The following is a 22,145-nucleotide window of genomic DNA, read 5'->3' on the forward strand; positions in this document are numbered from 1 at the left end:
CAGCCCCTCGTTCGTGTTTGGGTTCCCTGGCTCAGACAAGACACTGATAGAAAACACACACACGGCACCCAGTTAAACTGATTTCCATCTAGTGCTGCCCGAATTTCACGTCAGGCTGTGAGCCTTGAGGTATTTCCACAACAGGGGAAAATACTGAGAAGCCACTTTTCTCTTTAAAAAGGAAGAGGAAAGCCCTTGAGAACCCACGGAGAAGTGTGACACCACCTCGGAGAGCTGGTGTCACACCGGCACAGGCATGATGGGATTTGGGGTGAATCAAACCCATGGCTACCACTAGGATTTCCATTCAGTCCTTCACCTGCATTATGCTGCACAAGACTCCTTGCTGTGGATGCTGGAGTTACCTAAGAACACCCTGGGAATGTCCATGTGAAGTGTTTTTAAGGGCATTTCTGGATGCAGAGGTTCCGACCCCACTGTGGCTCGGATTATTGGCAGGACAGAGCAGAGGTTTTAGAGGGCTTGTTTTGCCTCCTTCCCCCTCCAAACCTGTTCCCCTTTGACCTTTCCATCAGGGCAGACAGATGTTTTCCACAGCAAGACCCTGGGGTGGGCAGGTAAGAAAGAAACCCCTCGAAATGAGTCAAAAGACACCCACACACCTTTGTAGTTGGAAATAGCCCCGTGTCAGCATTATTTCTGAATTACATCAGAGAGCACGGGGGATGAAAAGGGGATCTTGGTTTGGACCAGAGAGACAAATTATGACTGTCTTGCCTCCTCCACCCCCAGAACGTGCTTTTTTGAGAACCAATAATGAAAGACCCAAATGACTTCACACCAGCCAGGTCCCAGCTCCACAGTGGGAACCTCGGCGGCCGCTGAGGCTCAAGGAGCTGGGAGCAGCACCGTGCAGATGCTGAGCACGGCCAGGAGGCCCCAAAAAATCAAGCCTCCCTCGCCCTGCCGCAGCCTAGGGAAGGAGAAACCGTGTCCACAACGTGCTGCCCCCAAGATAAGCATCACCACTTCCAGGGAAGCCTCACGCTGCTCGGTGAAGCCGTGTGGGAGAGCTCGGCAGGAGCTGAGAAATCCCGTCCCAGCCAAGACAAATGTCCACGTTGTGTTTACCAGCACGAGGAGAGGAGCCTCAGAAGAAGACAATAAAATCCCCCACACACCACCCAGTGCATCCACACAATTGAAAGTGCCCACCCCCAGCAGGGAGACAAGATCAGAAAACCACAGGAGACGTAAATGACGGCACGGAAAGGGGGCTGGTGAGGGGAGGAAGGAGGAGGAGGATGAAGCCAAGTCCAGGATGTCACGTGAGCCGTGGCTGCTCTCTGTACCAGCAGTCCCCACAGAGCTCTCAGGGGGTGGGTGGTGGCAGGAAAGGGTTTTGTTTTCAGAGAGGTCCCTGACGTGGTTCGAGCCCTCACGGGGCAAAATGCAAATGAAACGGATGAGTCTCCTCGAGGTGCCCCCTGCAAGGGGCTCTCCTACCTTGTCTGCTGAGTCCACGAGGTCTTTCTCTATCCAGGTGATGTCGGATTTCACCTGTGGAACAACAGACAAGCATCAGAGGGGCTGTGATACCCTGCTAAAGTTCTCCCAACTAACTTGTTCAGCAAGACCGGGTGAGCTGTTCACAGTCACTGCTGGTGTCCCACCAGCCACTGCTCCTCGGGATGTGATTCTGAGCTGTGTGGTGGCTCCAGGAGAGCAGCTGGAGCCAGCTCCTGTTAGATAAATTTATATTGGCTTTGATGAACTCTGACAGAGTGCTCAGGACGCGGTGCTGGCACATGGTTACACATGTTCCTCGAGAATCAGAGCACCAAGGAGAGAGAGAATTAATTTCTGGCAGGTTGATTAATGCCTAGATCAGATTTTACTCTCTGCTACACCTGGACAAGCTCCAAAAGCATCTGTCCTGGGTCTGCAGGGAAGCTTGGCACCCCCATGGCAAAGACTGGGCTCCTCTCCTGGGCACACTCAGCAGTTTCTAAAGCAACCAGGAGGAACACACTCAAATACCAGAGCTCCCCACATCCCTTGAGGGCAGGGCAGGGCCAGCCCAGCTGCTCTGACACGTCCCCAGCAGCATCAGAAGTGTCAGTTTATGCTGCCTCTGGGGCCAGATGTGAGTCTGTGAACCCTCACAGGGAGAGATGCAGAAGCATTTAAGGGGAGCTCAGGAAAGAACTGCTTCTCAGCTAGGAAACAGCTCCTTCTCCTCCAGTAAACTCAGACTTAAGGGAAGGAGTAAGTTTTTGCAAGGTCAGTAGGTTTTTGCAAGCTCAGTCCCCGAGCCTGGTGTGTTTTGATGAAGGTACAGAGATTTGCAATCTCATCTAGGTACTCTTTCCCCTGGTTTTCAGATCACGAGCCAAGTTTGAATAGAAAAATCACCCCCAAAAAGCCCCTCAAATCAGACTTGAAACGTTTCCTCCGAGAGGTTCAAGTCTTTGGCTGGGGATGAGATAAAACATGTGACTGCAGGGAGCAAAGAGGGGCTCGAGCTGTGACTTCTCTGGTGTTTTCTCAGGCAGTGTGAGAGCAGGATGGAGCCCACAGTGCCAGCAGTGACAACTGGGTGGGCACAGGGTGACCTGGAAGTGGGACAGGAGCTGCGGAGAGGGAGAAGAGAAGGAAAAGCAAGGCTTGAGGGAAGGGAGCAGCTGCACAAGAGCAGTGAGATTAGAGTTGGGAATTAACTGATTTTCAGCTCCAGGTCACAGGGGCCCTGCAGTCACCTCTTCTGCCTCCTCTCCACTGCTCTGCCCTTGCTGCAGGAGCATCCAGGATCTCTCTGGGGCTGGGAGAAGGTGGCTGTCCTGCTGCTGTCACTGCAGGAAGCGGATGCCGGGGCAGCTGGCTGCCACATCCACCAAAACCCCAGCTGAGCCCCTTCCTGAGTGAAAGGTGATCACAAAAACCTCAGCAAAACCCCCCTCCCCGGGGATCCCACCCACCAGGAAACCAGCTCCTTCCTGGCTCCTTCAGACCAGGCACCAGACCCTGCCTGGGATGGGGACGGATGGATTTCATTGGCACAAGCACGGATCTCTCTGCAGGCCCATCCCACCAGCACACGCTGCTCCTGGGAGCTCCCAGCCACCTTCCATCACCCACAGCCTCCAGAGGGGCATTTCACAGGGATCCCTGCACCTGCTGGGAAAGGGGATTTGCTGCTCCTGGAAAATATAAAGACACCCCCAACCACCAGCCCGGGCCGAGCCCAGGAGGTCCCTCAAGTCAGAGGAGGAGACAACTTCTCTGAGCTTCCCAACGCTGCCTTCACAGATGGCTGAGCCACCTCAGATCAGGGGCTGGGCACATACCAAGGGTTTTTTTTTTTTCCCCCAAGTTCAAAATACGAGTCCTCTTTCCCACTTTCCCCCCTTTTTTTTTTCTTTTTCGAGGGAGGATTTTTACGAGCCAGAAGCCAAGAGACAGGTTTGTTTTTGCTCGCGTTTTGTCACTTTGCTGGTTGAGACCGTCACATCTAAATTCAAGGAGAAAAAAAAAAACCACACCAAAAAAAAAAAAAAAACAACCCACCCTGCAAAAGCTCAGAACAGATTCTGCTCTTGGCATTTCCCTTCCTATTCATCAACAACTAACCAGAAGCTGTTTTAATTTCTGTTGCTTCAACACATGCTCTGGGTCCCAAAACACTCCCAAAATCTGGCAGCACCTAGGAAAGACACTTCTTAGAAAGCAGTTGTACCCTCCAAAATGCCTTTTTTTTTTATTTTTTCCAAAAGAGAAGTTGTAAATTAACCCTGGATAAGGTCTGGCTCTCTAAAATCAGGCGGTTCCCTGATTTCTCGTGTCCTGCAGAAGAGACAGAGCAGATATTTTATCAGACACTTGCCTCCTGGATCCTTGGCTTGCTGCGGAAGAGGAGCCTCAGCATCTCCAGAGCTTTAGGCTGTTATTCTCCCATCCTTTCCAAGCTGGTTCCTGCTCTTGGAGCCCGGAGCAGCGCCCGGAGCGGCACGAGAACCCCCCAGTTATGTCACTGGGATGTATTTTGGGAGTTTTTGCTGAAAGGAAACCGCAGTTTCGTATGGGGAAATCGCTCGGTGTGGCGGCGGCCGCACAATGGCAGCGGCCGAGAGACAACACTGGACGGGCTTTACGGGTGCTTAGGCATGGAAAGAGCCATCAGCAAATCTCAGCTGGCTTTTCAGGAGGGTCAGGCCAATCCCCCCCTTCACCACCCTGTGTCACACGCAGGAAAAACGGGTACAGAAAGGGCAATTTCGGGCACTACATGGGGGCAGCAAAAAGCAACTGAGAGTCTCCGTAGTTTCCTTCCTCAAAATTTCCCTGCCCCTGCTCTGAGCAGCACAAAAGCTGAGTCCAGCAGGGGTGCTCTCCCTGTAGGATCAGTGGAGTTGCAGCTCTCCAAGGAAGGGGCCAGGAGGAGGCAGCAGCTTCTGGATCAGCGCAGGAAGGACATGAACCTGTTGGAGCAGGGCCAGAGAAGGCCAGGGCTGGAGCCACTCTGCTCTGGAGACAGGCTGGGAGAGCTGGGAGTGTTCAGCATGGAGAAGAGAAGGCTCCAGGGAGACCTGAGAGCCCCCTCCAGTGCCTAAAGGGGCTCCAGGAAAAACAGGACAGAGTTTTTGGCAGTGCCTGTTGTGACAGGACAAGGGGAAATGATTTTGTGCTAAAAGAGGGGAGATTTAGACTAGATATAGGGAAGAACTCTGTTACACTGAAGGTGCTAAAACTTTACCACAGCTGAACGTGGCTGGTTTCCTGAGGGAACTGGGAGTGCACATGGGGCTCCCTGTTTTCCTTGCTTACATAGAAACTGGGAGAGGATCGATTCAGAACCAGGGGGCTGAAGCCCTTCTTCCCTCTCTGCTCCCCCTGTCTGCACTGCCTGACTTGGCCAGTTCCCATCCCTGTCCCTGTTCAGGTGTCCCTGCACGTGGAGGAGCAGAGCACAGAGCGGTGTCTCGGTGCAGGATCTGTCCCCTGAGCCAGCAGACAGGGTTGTGCAACCCTGCCATGAGACGCTGGTGTGCAGACCTCACGTGGGGCCCCAAAGGATCTGATACAGCAGATAACCCCTGAGATGGGGCACGGAATCATAGAATTATAGAATTATAGAACAGGTTGAGCTGGAAGGGACCTTAAAGCTCATCTCATTCCACCCCTCTGCCATGGGCAGGGACACCTCCCGCTAGCCCAGGTTGCTCCAAGCCCCGTCCAACCTGGCTTTGGACACTTCCAGGGATGGGGCAGCCACAGCTTCTCTGGGCAACCTGTACCAGGGCCTCCCCACCCTTAGAGAGAAGGATTTCTTCCTTGTATTTAATCTAAATCTCCCCTCTTTTAGCTCAAAAACATCTCCCCTTTTTCCCCCCTGCCCACTGCCTGAGGGGTGGTGGGTTGGACACTGGCACTGAAGCCAAGACCAGGCTGTAAACTCTGCATGAACCTCCTGCTGCCACTGGCACCTCAGCACTAGGAAAGGCAACCCCCAAATCCAGCGCTGCCACACACACAAAAGGTTCCCAGTGCACAGTTCCTGCAATCCAATTCCGCGCAGGACAAACCTCCAGCGTCCTCCACCTTCCCCAACAGCAGCTCCATAAAACAGGACACTTGCAAGACGGAAATCAGAATAACCAGGGGATTGCCTTTGCCTCCTGCCAAGGATCCAGTTACATCCCACTGAGGGCTGGGAGGGAAGGATCAGGGTTTCACAAGCAGGAAGGCGATGGTGTGAAGAGCTGCAGCCCGAGGAGAGGCAGCTGCTGTCACATCCACACGCTGCCCAAGCGGGAATGGTGCCCCACGCCCGACCAAGGGGGGTTTCCCAGCAGAGATTTCAGCTGCTGCCCAGGAAGCACTGGGTGAAGGTGAAGATGACCTCAGACCCCTCCAGCCCAGCCATCTCCTGGGTGATGGAATGTGGAAGCTTTTCACACTCCCAATTTTTGCATGAAGTTGTTTTAGGGGACTTACTCCAGAGCAACAACCCCTCCTGTGGAGCAGCAGCTCCTGCTGTGGAGGGAGCCTGAAATGAGTGGGAAGCAAGAGGTGCTGCAGCTCTGCAGAGGAAGCGAGGCTGATGTTTGCTGTTGTGGAGAGCAAAGGCTGCTCTGCCTGGAGCTTTTTTCTTTTCTTTTTTTTTTTTCTCAAGTGGTGGTTCTCAAAAAGGGGAACAAACAAAGCAGAGAAACCTCCCCAGCCACCACCTGCCCTCCTGCAAAGGCCTTATTTGGGCAGGGCTGGCCCCTTGGTCTCATTTGCAACCCAAGGGTTGGCCAGAACCTCGTCCTTTTGTCTGTGCTTTTGTGGTGGATCCCCTTCAGTGCCCCTGGGAGCCTGAGAAATCCTGTGGGGTGCTCGTCCCTGAGCACCTCCATCCCTCCCTGAGCAGAGCCACTGAACTGAAGGGTTCACACTGGGGTTCCTGTGTCTGAAGGGAGCCACCAGCCCACACAGAGGACAGGCTGGACCTGTGCAGCGTGGGGGTGGGATGGGGAGAAGGAAGCAGTGCCTCAGGGTGAGCCATTTTGCCACAGGAGGAAGTGCTGCCCACAGCAAGGGGACGGTGAGATGGCCGTGCCAGCAGCTGCAGATTTGAACTTGTTTTTTTTTTTTGCTGCCATCCACCGACTTCCAGGAAAGCTGAGCACCCCCACAGGAAACCTGCCCCTCAGGGGGATGCTCCAGCTGCTCAGGGACCTCCCACCTGTCACCAGGTGCCTGTGCTACACACACAGAGCTGCCACCGCCACGTCAGCACCGCCACGCCCCACAAAAATCAAAGCAACGTCATCGCAACTCCCAACGAAAGTGGAAAATTTACACAAAACCCACCCCTTGCGCCTCCACCACAATCCCAACAGAAATTCCCCGCCATCATTCCGCTCCCTGATGTTACTCAGGACTTGTTTGGCCCGTTATCTCTCCCCAGTGCTATCCTTGTCTCAGAATCCTCATGAACCTGAGTCACAGCACCAAAAAGGCTGCAGTGGGTTGACCCTGGCTGGGTGTCAAAGCCACTCTCTCACTCCCCTCCACAACCGGACAGGGGAGAGAAAAAAGAACGAAGGGTCCACGGGTTGAGATGAGGTCCAGAAGAGACCCCTCACCAAATACCAGCATGGGCAAAACAGACTCAAACTGGGGATATTAACCGAATTTATTACTAAAAACATCAGAGCAGGATAATGAGAAGTAAAATAAATCTTTAAAGCACCTTCCTGAGCCGGGTCAGGAGCCTGGTCAGAGTAAGCAGCTGAAAACAGAAGTCCAGCCAAGCAGAACTTTTTTTGAGATCCCACCAGTTCCATTCAATTGCCAAAAAATAAGAAAAAAAATAAAGGCCAGCTGGGAGAATTGGAGAGTTTCATTTGATCTAATTCAGTGGGCACTGCAGTGTCAAGGCTGTGCTCAAGGATTAAACACCAAGGCCACCTCTCTCAGGCTTACACACACCACATACACAATTAAAGAAGACAACAATTTGAAACTTCAAACAGATTAAAAATCCTCTCTGCCCAAGAGGAGGTTCTGTCCTGCTCTCCTGCACGTGTTCCAACAGGTTTGTTCCCAGTTCATCCTTCCAGGGCCATCCAGCTGCCCTCACTTCCAGGCATGAAACCCTGTGGGCTCTGCTTTGCTCACTCCAACATCATTCCAGACATCAGGATCCAGAATCACTGCCTGCTCAGAGTGAGGGTCTGACCACTGGCTTGCTGCATTTGTATGAAACAGAGTTAATTTTGCATTAATATATGAATGCCCACAACTGGAAAAGGTCAAGGGGAAGAGACATCAGAGCTCTTGCTTGAGCTCCTCGGCCACTTCCAGCCACACTCAGAGCAGGAGAAGCTGCAGAATTCAGTCCTGGGTGTTTCATAAAAGCAGGCAGAGGAGGATGGAGGGAGAAGATGTGCCAGTGCCCATATGAGTCATCAGAGAAACAGCAACAGCTTTTGCAGAAGGAGGGAGAAACAGGACAGTGTAAATCTTTGGGGTCAAGGACAGCACTTAAAAGAGGAGGAGATTCTTGGAGCAATCCAGGAGGATCTGCAGGCAGAGATGGCTTCCTTAGCCCTTTAATTCCCACTGAACAAGGGCACTTCCTAACAGACAGAAGCCTTGGGGATGTCAGGGCCTGGGGAGGAAGGGCCACCAGGGGGGTGGCTTTGAAGGTGGAACTCCTGGGCAGAGTCACTGCTACAAACACAGCCAAGGAACACCAGAGACTCCGGGAATGGGAACTTCCCAATAAGTGGATAAGGACGGGGGCGGATTCCTGGCAGGAGCTCTGCAGGAAGGGATTACTGAGAGGGAACAGGGTGCACGTTTCACCCCACACCATCTCCTGTTTTATTGGTGCCCTGAAAAACAAAACCAACCGAAAATGAGGGAGGGGGAGGAAACCCAGGGGACACAGACAGGTCTCTGCCCAGTAAGCTGAGGTAACACTGGTGTCTAGAAACCCTGTTAATCACTGCCTTCATGCCCAAACCCTTGCAAGGGCAGAGCAGGCAGGAGAAGTGAATGACCAGCTCTGTCTTGGCAAGGATAACACCAGCAGCCTCACCCCATATGGCTTAAAACAAAAGCCTGAGACCCTGAGCATCCTAGAAGCACTCTGCCATCCTCCTCGGGGCAACTGCTCTCCATTCACAGAGGCAGCCAAATGCTCAGTGCAACATTAACTTGCTGACCCTTGGGAAGGACTTTGCTGCCCCTCTCTGAGCAGTGATCCTGGCTCCCCACAACGGGGGGGACAAGCAAATCCCTAAAAAGGGAAACCTCAGGCCAAGGCAGCAGAGTTTTACCTGTGTTTGGTGTTTAGATGGAGCAGTTCCACCTTTTTTCATGGCCCCTTCTCTCACCAGCACGTTCACTCCCCTTGTGTGTCAGACAGTGACCCACATCCCCTTCCGTGGAGGTGGATGGAGAGGAAGGAAACACTGCAAAATCCTGGAAGCCACAGACAGACCCAAGCTCCAAGCCCCGTCCAACCTGGCCTTGGACACTTCCAGGGATGGGGCAGCCCCAGCTGCTCTGGGTAACCCATGCCAGGGCCTCCCCACCCTCGCAGGAAACACGTGAAGGTATCACAGCAAAGATGTGATGGTCTCTGTCACCCCAGAGGGGCTGGAGGTGACAGGTACCAGTGTCTGCAGCCACAGGACAGGCTGTGTCACCCCAAAGGGGCTGAGAGCCCAGGGCACCCTGCCACCCCTCGAGCACATTCCAGCAGGTGGCACTCGGAGCATCTTTAATGCCCAAAATGTTTTTCTGTTCCGAGACAGGACGGGAAGAGCCCAAAGCATCCATTTCATAAACATTCACATCATAAACACCCCTCTGGGAAGACTCAGCACTCCTAAAACAGGGGGATCTCAGAAATGATTATGAGGGATGAGGGGTTTTCTCAAGCAAAGCCTGAGGGTGAAAAAGGGGAGAAGGCAGATGGTGGCTCACACAGCAGCGCTCCCGTCCTTGTGCTTCACAACATCCTTCTCGATCTGCTCAGTTTTTAACTGACTCATTTGACCAGGGGAACCCAAAATATCTGCTTTATATCAGAGGGAGGGCTCAGGTCTGGGATGGAGAGAGCAGAGAGACTCCAGCAGAGGCACCCCCCTCATGCTCCCCACTCTCCTCCCCCCTCCTGGCTCTCTCCAGGGGCATGCTGGCAGCAGATCCCGAAAGTGTCTTAAAAAAATAAATAAATAAATACGATTTCTCCACCCTTTCCAGGCACTACAAGCCACAGCTGGCCAGGATCAGCTGACAGTGAGCTGTTTGGGCTGAAGATACAAGCTCAGGCAAAAGATGTTCCCAAACCCCACCGAGACTTCCCGACAGCTCCGGTGCCTCTGCTGTCACGGAGCTCTGAGAGGAGCACTGGGAGCCAGCAGGACTTTGTGCCCAGTGAGATGAGATGCCAGAGAGGGAAACACCTTTAGCAGCCAGGAGATGATAAGGAACTACTTAGCTATGCAGCTTCTAGAGAGCAAATCAGTCTCCACTTAGAAAGTGCAAAGGATAAAGCCTCCCCTTCCTGCAGCCCGGCACACACTTCCCAGCAAGGAGGAAATGTCTCCTCTCAGCAAATTCCAAACAACTCAGTGCCTTGCTGGTGGTAAAACCAGGAGACTCCATCCTAGGCTGTCCTAAATGCGGAATCTCACTCGTTGGAAGCAGCAGGGAAGCACCACCTTCCACCTGGCTTTTGGTTTTTAGTGGAGAACATGAAAACTCCTTCTAACTGAATTATAAAACACAACACTGGTTTCACAACAAGCAGCAAGACTTGTTTGCTGCCCTTGGAGTTACCGTGGGATGTGGAAACTATTCTCTATCGCAGGAATGCCGGAATTCCACACTCCTCCCACAGCACACGCGCTCCTGGCGGCTTCCTCGCTGCAAGACGCACAAAAAGTGGTCCCAGGGCTTGGTAAAACCTTTTCCTGGTGCTTGCCAGGGGCTGGTCTGTGCATGCTGGGAGAATCCAGCTCTCTCCCACCCTCCTGGAAGGCACGTTGAGGGAGAAGTGCCTGTCACGTTTTCACAGTGCCTGTGAACTGCAGGAGTGTTAAAAGCTAAAAAAAACCCAACAAACCCCGTGTCCAAAACATGCCCCGAGCTGTGTGTGTTACCAACACCCCGGTGAGAGTGCTCAGGGTGAGCATCTGCTGTAGCAAAGCACTGTTTCATCACTTAATGCTGGTAAAAAACATGGATGTAAATGGCAGCCACCCCTGCCACGGCTCAGCTGCTCTGCACGGTGGGTCATGAGGCCACAGCATGAAGGTCACTCTCCATCCCCTTCCCAAGCAGCACAGCATGGGAATTACAGCCAGCCTGAACACTGGGAATACCCTGGTTTGTCCTGTTCCCCTAAAATTATATTTGAAGGAGTTTTCCCCCCTGCTCTCTGTCCATGTGGAGACCTCGATGGCCCCCTCCTGACCCCAGTCCTGGTGCTTCTCTGCCCGATCCTGGTGCAGAGCCATCACCTCTGCAAGCAGAGGCACATTCCTAACATGCAGCCAGGCCAGCCCAGGCTGTCCAGTTAAATCCACCTACTCTGAGAGTGGAGATCAATGCAGCCACATCTCAGAGTGCTTTGCGAGCACAAAGAGATCATGTCCCCAGTCCCCTCAGTACTCCTGGAGCCACCAGCAGCTCTGCCCAGACCGAGGTTTCAAGTACAAAGGAGGGATAAACACCCTCATTTGCAGTGTCCAAAGGGGTGACATTTCCCAGTTGTGCCAGGGAAACCCTTCCTTCCTCAGAGCACAGGTTTGCAATGAGATCAGTGGGAACTGCTGGGAGGCAAAGCCTCTGCTTCCCTCTCCTCTGAGGCTGCCCCAGGCACACAGCGAGGGGTTTTCCTAAGGGCGAAGGAGAAGGGCTCCAGGCAAGGCAGGAATTCTTAGAGAGCTGGAACTGCTCTCCCTGGATGGTCCCCAGCCCTGTGACAGCCCCTGGCAGGCAGGATGGTGTAACCAGGGGGAAAAATATTGTTGCAGCTTCACCTGGAGCTATGGAAGGAATTTAATGCTTGTGTCCAAACTAAGCTTCACTTCCAAATAAAGCTGAGACTTGTAAAGCTGCAAGAGCTTCAGGCAGATTGCTTTGTGTGTGCAGGGAGAGTCATGGAGCCAGTGACCCTCAGTAAACCCAGCTGAGGGGACTCCAAGCTCCCAGCTGCTGGGGTGGGAGGATCCAGGGACACAAGCCCACTCTGATCCCTTCAAAAATCAAATGTGAATGAGTTCTTCTGGTTGAGCTCTTCTAGGTCCTCTTCAGTGCCAGCCCTCACCGCTGTCCCTGGCACAGAGGGAGCTGCCACTGCCCCATTCCCCATCTCCATCTCCCTTTCCCTCAGTCTGGGAGAGGAGCCCGTGATTCCTCTGCGGCTCTGGGGAAGTGCTGGCAGAGCTCTGCCTCTTGTAACCACCAAGAATCAACTTCAGCAATCCTGTGCCCCCAGCTCAGACTGCCAGGAGCAGCCTGCACAAAGAGAGGGTGGCAGGAGGATCCCTCACTTCCCTGTGGGATCAGGAGCTCTTTGACAGAGAGAGGGATCACAGATTTCCTCCAGGTACCAACACAAAGTAACCGATTTTCATGATTTTTTAATTTTTTTTTTTTTTCCTTCACTGAAAAGGGCTTTCTAGAGACAGAACATGAGGCAGCTTCTGTGAACCCACGAGGGGGGTGGAAATGGAAGGGAAGAAACCGGAGTGGTTTGGGTGGGTTGGGGCACCACGTGGGAGGGCTGCTGGAGCGCTGCTCCGCAGCCTCTGCCGCATTCCTCCTGTGCAAGTCCTGTAAACTGACCCCTCTTCAATTATTCATTAGAGCCTGCAGCTCATCAGACACTCTGCTCCTCAAACAGGCATTTATTTGTGTTTTTTAAGAGCTCAGAAAGCTGCTGTTCCCCAAAGCCCAGCCTTGCCAAGGACGGAGAGCAAACGCTCTGCCAGGAACAGGCCGGGAGCTGTCAGGCACTGCTGGAGAAACAAACCCACTTGATTCCTTCAGCTGACAGGACTGAGCAGCCAGTTTGAACTTGGAGCTTTAGCACTGACAGGCTGGAAAAGCCAAACGTTGAGGGAGCAGCCGTAGCTGCAGCCCGGTCCCTGCAGGGCAGGGGGAAGGCGGATTTCCAGGCAGCACCACGAGAGGTTCTGCTCCCACCAGGTTATCCCCTGCCAGGGGGGACCAGATTGGCCAGAGCACTCTTGGCTGGAAGCAGCAGGAGAGGGGCAGTGGGCTGAGAGGGGATTTGCTGAGGGACCTGCCCCTTCCCACAGCTCCACAGCTGCCCAGTTGTTGGAGAAAGCAGCAGCAGCAGCTGTACAAACACACACAGCCCACTGCAGGGCAGCCACTTGTTTGTTTTGAAACCCTCCACGTTAAGAGGCTGTGATTAGTGGTGTCCAGCTCTGACAGGGATCACACACCACTGGACACGATTCCTGTCCCACTCTCAGCCTGGAGCTCACGTGCAAGGCTGGCACAAGGGCTCTCCCTCACCTGGACCCTTGCTGGACACACAGGCCAGGCTGGACGGGGCTTGGAGCAACCTGGGCTAGTGGAAAATGGAACAAGATGGGCTTTAAGGTCCCTTTCAATCCAAACCACTCAGTGATTCTATCGTTCTGTCCAGAACAACACACACTGATGGTAATGTTGGTGATGCAGGTATTTCACTGGCCAGAGCTGTCCATGCCCAGGATTCCTTCATGCCCTCGCAAGATGCAGCAGGGAAGGACCTTTCTGCAAGCTTTACCTGGTCAGGACATGAGGATAAAGCAGCAGGAGCTACACAGGTCTGGGAAGAAGCCTTATCTTCCTCTCTGCTGCATTCCCACAGCCTGAGCAGGTGGGGCACCGTGTGCCTGGTTCATGTGCAGGATCCCAGCCCTCACTCCAGTCTCAAAGGTCTCTTTTATGGTGCAGAGCTGGAAGAGTTTAGTTATTCCCTTCCCCAGTTTTCACTGTGCTCTGTGATTATCACCCAGGAACAAGCTGATCAGCACCCCCAGCCCTCACCACGTTCCCTCCTGGGAGAGTGTGGGCTCACTCAGCACTGCAAATCCACTCCTCTGCTTTTCATTATGAAGTGATTTCACTAATTGGGTGTTGTACTTCCATGCATAATTCCTCACACTTGGCACCTTCGGGGAGCACAGGCTCACCCCTCAGCCATGCTGGGTGCAGAGCAGGCTGGCAAACCCCAGACATGAGAGGTTCCATTCTCCCACTGAATTCAGTTGCTGTTCCCCAGCTGAACAAGGACCATTTTCAGCCAACCTGGCAATTAAAATCTGGAGAACACAGAGGAGAACAAGGCTCAGCACCCAGGACCAAAGCACAGTGCTGCCAACCAGCCCTGGGCAGAGCAGCTTTCAACCACCACCACCACCACCACCAAAGAGGATGAGAAAAACACCCATCCTTGTACCTAAATTTGCCAAAGGCTCCTGTTTCTGCAGCATTGGATCAGCAGCCTGTTTTTAGGGATGTGACCGTCCTGTTTTCGGCACAAAACCGAAACAACAGCCATCATGAAGAAAATTAACTCTGCCCAGCCCAAACCAGCACAAGGATCTTGCAGGCATTCCCAAGGCAAACGCACCAAGGAACGGGGCTTGCAGGGACTTGTGTACCACAACTGTTCTTGAAAGGTGGAATCCACAAGAGGTTGTGAAATGCACCAGCTGTTCCTCGGTAGGAAGCTGAGCTGGAGGTACAAAAGCAGCAAGACAGTCCCTGAACAAGGCCAAAAACACCCCCTCACTACCTCTGCAGTGACCATTTCATCGTGTTTCATGCCCAAAGACCCCAAAGCGCAACAGCAGCGGGTGAGACGCCGACAGAGGCGTCCGACGCCACCGACCTCGCGCTACCGGCCGTGGAGTTCCCGACTCTTTTGAGGAACTCTTGGATGCCCTCCTCTGCAGAGTGCCTCTGGTCACTGCCCAGGCAAATAACAACTGCCCTCCTGGCAGCATCCCGCTGGCAGGGACAGGGGAGGGACGGTGCTGCTGTGTGGGCGTTGAGTAATCGCCGCTGTCGCCGCTCCGGGTTATTTTTAGAAGAGATCACAGAACGAGCCGCAAAAGGAATAGCGAGTACAAACCTGGAAAGAAAGGTGCCTCTCCCCCCTACAGCTCTCTACACACAGCACAGAAGGGTGTGGGAGGGAGCCTGAGCAACCTTCAACTCGAGAACAGTCACCTCAGACGGTGACGGCCGCTCGCTTCTCCTGCCTCAGTCCTTGCTGTGGGTAGCGCCAGTGCCAGAAGCTGCTGCTGACGTCTACACTCCAAGTGAACTGAAAAACACAGATATTCTGGGTGCTGCCTGTGCCCCCATCTGCAGCATCTCAGGGCAGAGCTTGCCCTCGAGTCGAAGGTATGTGTTTATAGGAGGGATTTCGCTCGTGCTGGTGGCAAACATACCTTGTACAAACTTGGAAAACGCCGCCGAGGTTATTTCAGGACCACGCAGCAGGGCTTTGTGTGTTCAGAATTACCCAAAATGGGATTGTCAAGACACTGCTCACAGGCATTTTGGCCATGGGGCCTCAGGAAAATGGAAAGCAGGACACCTGCACCAGCACAGGGCTCTGGTGGCTTCCCTGCTGTGGGATGTTGGACAACTTGCCCACTGCTCTGCTCCAGCTTGGACTTCACGTCCGTGTCCCACAGACACAGAGCAGCAAAGGGAACCTCAAGTGCTTTTTGGCCTCTATCTCATGATCTTTCTGTGGGGCAGCATCTACAAGATGCAATCAGCCAGGGTTTGTCTCAGTGATGTTCTTCAAAGAAAAAAAATCTTAAATGATTTTTAAAGCAACATCCTGCAGCAGCTTTTAGGGGAGGGCAGTTTAGCCAAGTGTTTGAAGATGAAAGAGGCAAAGTCTCGAGTCTTAGAAACCCGGCTGGAATCCAACCAGGAGACACAGATTACTTTTTTCCCCGTGCCAGAGATGCAGGCACAGTGAGGAACCATAAACCCGCTGTTGTCAGGGGAGGGAAATGCACAGTTTCAGTGACTTGAGTTTCATCTGACCCACACCAGATTTCTTTGCAGGCTGCTGGAAAAGTGCCAGGCCAGCGAATGGCACAGAAAAGCAGAACATGCAAGTGGGATGCAACAGCACTGCTAGAAATCCCCAAAAATTCCAGGGGAAAAAAACCCCACACCAAAAAAACAAACCTGGCTGAAACGTAGACAACTGGTTTTTAGGTTGAAATTTCTTTTACTAAAAATACAACGTGACCAACTGGAAAAACAACACCACAAGCCCCCAGAGCCTTTAGCAGGGATGATGATTCAGAGGGAGAAGCTGCCACGGGGCCCTCGCTGAGGGTACAGCACACGACAAGCTCTTGACAACCTGCTCGGCAAGGTCGCCCAGGGCAAATCAAACACATTGTGTCATCCTCCACAGCTGGAGCGTGTTATGGATCAGGAAAGGAAATCCTGAAAGGATTATGATTTCACGGTACTGAAATGGCTCTTCTGCTCTGGAGTGCCTTGCAGGGCAGAGAGGAACGGGCACAATTAGGATGTTGTGAGAGCATCAGCGCTCAGTCCTGTACTTGGGGAGGGCTCATGTCAGGGAAATCAAGTCCTTCAACACCAGGCTGTTCATGTGTGGGGCAGGATGAGCTTTAGGTGCCTGAAGAAGACCCTTGCCCAAAAGGTGGAAGAAAGCAGCTCAGCTCCCTCTGCCATTCCCAGCTGATGCCAATGGGGATGCAAAGGGCGACTTGGCAGAAGTGGAGCTTCTCCCAGCCCCACCAAGGCAAGAGAATAAACAGATACCAGGCACTCAGCAAGGGCAGCTGTGCCAAAACCATCAAATGCTCTTGTACTTCTCATCCCACCTGGCAAGATCACAACACAGAGAGAGGTGTAAACACGGCACCGAAACGCCCCAGGGATTCTCACTTCTCGCCCTCAGCTACGGCCTCCAGTCCTGCTCCCGTGTGCTGGACCAAGGCAGCCCTTTGGGAAACCTCCCAGGCATGTCTGGATGACCAGAGGGACAGGAAGATGGGGGGTTTTATCTTTCCTCTTGCCCATCTCCAGTCCCTCACGCTGCCATGCGCACTCATCCCCATCGCAGTGCAGCAGCTTACGGGGTTTATAAACAGCCCGCTCACACCCCCCACCCACCTCGGAGGGACGGCTTGGAGATGTAACCCTGGAGCAGTTTTACCTTGGCTGGAGGGTTTCCACCTTCTTCTGGAGCTGCCTGCCCGTTCTGCAAAGGAAGAGAACCTGCTGTTAGCACGTGCTGGCCACGGGGTCGCTCCTCACACCCCTTGCCAAGGCTGGTGGCTTTGGGAGCCCTTCAGGGGGGACAAACGGGGCAGGATGGCATTTTGGACGTGGTACAAGGTGGTTGAACATCTCCCCCCCCCCATATATCGAGGGGGCTCTTGTCTTTTAACTTGAGAAGTCTCTCCACCAGTCCCTCAGATGAAACCAGGGCTCCTCATACCCCGAATGTTGGCTGTGGGGTGAATGCCATCCATGCCCGTGCACCCCTGAGGTGGTGGGTGCAGGATGATCCATCCCACCCCTCCTGCACCCACACTGTGGCTGTCCCTCCACTATCCCTCTGGAGAGACTACTGGAAGCAGCAAGCAGGGAGACTGGTTCAGCAGTTAACAGCCCTTGTGCCGTGACAGCGGCTTTAAAGGGAACATTCATCAGTTATTTATTACCCTATCCCAGCTGATAGGCTGCAGGAACTGTGCCCCACCTGCCTGGCCCCGGGTCCAGCTCTGCACAAAGTCACAGCAGGTGACCTGAGCCACGTGGAGTGGCACCAGCCCGTCACGGGGAACACAGGAGGGATCAGGTTCAGCGCTGGAGAAACCAGCAGGAGCACAAGTGGGTGGGATTTCATTAAGACACAGATACTCAGAGCAGGATAAGCACGTACAGAAGGTTTTCTGCAGACTGTGGAGAAAAACAAGGGCAAGAAGACTTTGACATCTATTTGCACTGCAGTCACAGGCTCCAAAAATCCTCCCTTTCCCTAAAAGAACAAGGCAAATTTATTCACTCCTTTTCACGTGTTATGGCCTAAGAGAAGAGTTGCAATGCCAATGTGTTTTGGCCTCGGATTCTTAATGGAATGCCTGGGTTTTAGAGCCTTTCAGGAATGGACAGAAACAAAGCCAACTCTTTCCCTGGAGAAGCAACAACTCAGTGATACAATCAGCCTGGCTTCTGTCTCAGGGCTCCACTATCCCCTTCCACCCCTTGGGCCAAATTTATCTCAGTACCTTTAATATCAAGCAAAACTTCCCATTGCTGGTCTTGACAGAGCTTTGGGGCCACAGTGAAAACTTCCCTCTAATGCTGCACTTGCTTTCTACAACATTCACTGGGCACTCTCCTGCTTCCCACAGGAGGGTTTTAAACCACCACTGCTGGGTTCACACTGCTCAGCTCCCTGCTCGTGCCTGGCTCACAGTAACAGGTGTAAGGTTAAAAAGCTAAATCTAAGCCCAAGTTTATTTTTCAGACACTTCAAATCCACAGACAGTAATCCAGAGTTTCCACTTATCTTCACGTTTAGGTCTCTCTCCACTCAGTCCAACCTGTGCTGCCCCAGAGAACAGCTCAGTCCTACACCACCAGCTGAGATCACCAGCCTGACTCTGGCTCTGCAATATTTGCATCTATATGGACCTACTCTGAGCTCCACAACCCACCTCAGTCCCGACTTAACTTTTAAGTTCACGAATATTTTCAGTCAACGACTGAAAAAAAAGCAACAGCACCGCCACCCAAGCCAAGTTCTCCCAGAGGAATGTTGCCCTGATGTTTACAGGGAGCTCTTGGTGCCATCAGCACAAAGAATAGCTGAGCAGTGAAGTAAGATTTGTGTTTATGAACAGCCCCCACAACGAAGGGGGAGACACAGCGCTGGAGATAACCAGACTTGGACACACACTGCTGTTTACTGGCTCAGCTGTCACTGATCAACAATTCCTAACTGGCTGCTAATCCAAACCAGAGCTCAGGGAGGGCTGGTTTTGTCTGAAACAGCTTAAGAAGCAGAATTTCTGTGTTGGACAGAAGGAAGCAGTGCTTGGCTCATGGTCTGGAGAACGGATCTACAGGGCAGGTGTCAGGAGAGGGGTGAGTTCGTGCAGGGTCTGTCCCACCCTTCAGCTTCAAGGGTAAGGTGGGAGACACCAGGTGCCACCCATGGACCCACCACAGCCCCAAGTGCTGTGTTTTGTCAGCTCCCTGCTCCGAGGAAGGCTTGTCCTACACATTGCTGTAGACAGAAATCCACCCTACCTGGGGATGGAAGGGATGGGGAAAGAAAGAGAACAGCGCCCATGCCAGGGAGGTTTCCTGGTCCCAGAGGGATGAAGCTCTTGATGAAACAGTTGCACTCTCAAGCTGACATGAGGCAGATGTGTGAGAGAACTGCCAAGCACTTTCCTTCCACCCCAGAGCAAACCCAGTCCTTATTCCCTCATATGGAATTCGAGGGCCATTTGTAACTGTCCCAGATGGAAACGCACAGTTCAGGCTCATCCCCAAGATAAAACACAGCCATTCACCGCATCGTAAGCAGAGCTGGAACAGTTTGTGGCTTTCTTGGTTTGACGTTTGCCTCTTTAAAATGTTTTATTTCTGCCCTCCCCCTGCACAGAGGGCAAACGAGGGTACATGTGTGTTTGCCTCCCTGCCTGCAGATGCCCTCTCAGAGCACACTGTTCTCAGGGCTGGAAAGGAGCCTCCTGAATATCCCAACTCCAAGAAAATCCCCAAGATCTCCCACGGGCAGCAAGCAGGCAACATGTGCTGCAGGAGGGAGGCAGAGCTCCTTCCCTCGGGGCAGTGAGGAGCTGACAGAGACTGTGGCAGGGCAGGGCTTGGGTTACCAGGGGGGAGCAGTGGCCTGTCCTTGCAGCTTTGCAGCCTGCCCTGCTCCGGGGTGAGCGGAAACAGGGATTACAGAGCTAATCTGATGGGCACGTGGAGCAGCCCGGCAGGGAGGGCACCTCTGGGTGAGTGACCACCCCAGCTGCCCGAGGGGTGACACAGAAACCCTCCTGCACACACGATGCTCCAAAGTTCCCTTGGCAGGAAAGCATCCTGGAAAACAAGTGTGCTCAGTTACGCAAGTGCCTGGCTGAACTTGGGAGATATCTATCTTAGGACGTCTTGTGTTTTAAATCCTTTTAATTCCACATAATCCCCAGTACAGGGAGCAATTTACAGACCAGGCCAGTGTGCTCTGATGTGAAACCAGGACGAGTGGCACCCTGGCAGGACCGTGGGGATGCTGCCCCACTCCTGCCATGCTCTGTGGTTACACCACCGGCACAAGCCATCCCGGGTTATCGGCAGCTCTGCTGGAAAAGCAGCCTGCTGCTATTTCTGGACCTTCTGACCAGTCATTTTTTGAGATGCCCAAAACACAGCCTGGGCACCAGGCACCCAGGAGATGCTCTTTCACTCAACTCTGATGAACCATCAAGCACTCAGGCAGGAAGGAAGGAAGGGGGGAAGAAACCCCTTCACCCCAGAGCTTCTGCTGGTTTGACGCAAGAACAAGGCATTTTAAATGATGATGATGATTATCATTATTAAGTGGAGCGTGTGGATCTTGCCTATTGCAGTTCAGAGAAAGGAAATCATTCTGCAATAATAGAGATCTCCAAGAGAACTCCTGCAGCCCAAACAGACCGAGGTAGTCTCTGCACAAAGCATATCAGAGACAGTCACTCGGCTGCCTCCCTTGTCTTTTGATCATAGTTTTTGCATTGTGCAGCTACGATGCTTGAGAAGGAGTCGTTCATGAATAGCTCCTGCTCGGTAAAGAATGATACAGGCAAAAATAATTAGCTTGAAGTGGTTGAGTTTGGCGTAATCCCACGTCAGTTGCGTTGCCGTATGTTTGGGTAATGAGAAAAGAATTTAAAGCAAAGCAGAGCCCTGATGACAGATCCATCGCTATGGGGATGAAATCATGGAAGCACGGAATCCCAGAATGGTTTGGGTTGGGAAGGACATGGGCAAGGACAACTTCCACTAGCCCAGGTTGCTCCAAGCCCTGTCCAACCTGGCCTTGGACACTTCCAGGGATGGGGCAGTCACAGCTTCTCTGGGTAACCTGTGCCAGGGCCTGCCCACCCTCACAGGGAGGAATTTCTGTGTCATTCAACTCCATCCTCCAGTGCTCGTACTGTGACCCAGCCAGGTTTTTCTACTACATAAGCAATATTCGGAATAATATAAACAGAATGGGGAAAAATAAAAAATAAAAAAAAAAGAAGGAAAGAGTATTACAAAGCTCAGTCCCCAGGACTGAAGGACTTGGCTCCTGCAAGGAATCAGTTCAAGCTCCCACTGCCACCCACTCCCACGCATTTCCCTGGCACAGCTGAGCTCCAGTGGGCCGGGACACGGGGCACCAGACAGCCAATCCTCCTGGAACACAGTGGAAAAACCCCAAATCCCTCAACAATAGGACTGATGCCTCCACCAGCGCTGTGACAGCACCTCTGCTCCGTGACTCAGAAAGCAAAGGTCGGAGGAAGCCGGTTTCTAACCTGGATGGCACCGATCCCAGGGCAATTTACGTAACTGGTGTTCCAGAAAAGTCTCCTCGCTCTCTCAGTGGTGCCACCTCTCCCAGGAGCAGTGAAAACTTCCCCCTTGGGCCCCTACCCTTGGCGATTTCAGCCTCGAGGTGCAAAACTCCTCCCGAGCCTTAGTCCCTCTCCACTGCTCGCAGGTAGTGCTGGATCTCAGCGAGCTCTTTGACATCTGGCCCAGGTGTAGAGGTGAAGAACACCTGTATTGTTTTCCTCGCCAGAATCGAGGGTGTTTGCTCACCACCTTAACCCGAAGGGAGGTAAACTGCTGATGTCCCACCCCAGAACCCGAGATACAAACAGCCCGATCTGCAGAAGCATCACCCGCACGTGGTGCCCGACCCTGACCTGTGGCCAAGGTGAGGTGGGGGAAGGGGAGAGCCAGAGGCTCCCTCCAGTTTCAGTTTACAATTAACACACCCCTTTACCGGTGCAATGAGGAAAACAGTCCCCGCTGCTCCCGGGAGCCCCGCAGCTGACTCAGGCTGACAAACACACGGGACATCCCCCCCGGGCCGTTTCCTCTCGGAAGCGACCCCGTGGTGCTGACACAGCGCCCGCCCGGCACCTGGGGGACCCGGGATTAGGGAGTCAATGAAATCTCGCCCACGGCATCCACAGCCCTGGGCGCTGGCGTTAGTTTCCTCCCATTGTGAGTCTAGTGGCGTTTTCTGGCTTCTCAGGCGTCTCCCTACTTAGGAAGGCAGAAACCACAAATAAAAAGCCCTGTCTCCCAGCCCTGGCCCCGGGCGCACGATGTGGTTTCGGGAATGGCCGCGGGACTTCCCTCCTCTCCCACCTTGGAGCACAAACTCATCCCTGTGACTCCAGCGGCGCTTCCGAGCAGACGCTCCTCACCCTTGGCCCAGGTAGACCCTCCACACAGCCCCCACCTGCACGGGGGGCTCCAGGGGAAGCTGTGCCACACCTGGCCGATGAAAATTAGGAAACCTCGCCTCCGGTGGCCAACACACCTCCCCGCTGACCCTGCAGCAGGGCTGGAACGCTGCCCGC

The 22,145-nt window shown here is 53.3% G+C and overlaps 1 protein-coding gene across 1 annotated transcript in view; it reads right to left on the reverse strand.

The window, feature by feature from the left end:
- Positions 1-22,145, reverse strand: part of RPS6KA1 (ribosomal protein S6 kinase A1) — a 37,315-nt gene that overhangs the window by 14,138 nt on the left and 1,032 nt on the right. Inside the window, exons 2-3 of the mRNA XM_050326335.1 lie at positions 16,715-16,759; positions 1,468-1,521 (exon numbers count right to left, since the gene is read on the reverse strand). Coding sequence (XP_050182292.1) covers positions 1,468-1,521; positions 16,715-16,759 — 99 coding nt within the window. The remainder of the gene's footprint in view (positions 1-1,467; positions 1,522-16,714; positions 16,760-22,145) is intronic.

This window comes from Myiozetetes cayanensis, unplaced genomic scaffold, assembly GCF_022539395.1.
Source record: "Myiozetetes cayanensis isolate MyiCay16 unplaced genomic scaffold, myiCay2020 scf31, whole genome shotgun sequence".
Lineage (NCBI taxonomy): Eukaryota > Metazoa > Chordata > Aves > Passeriformes > Tyrannidae > Myiozetetes > Myiozetetes cayanensis.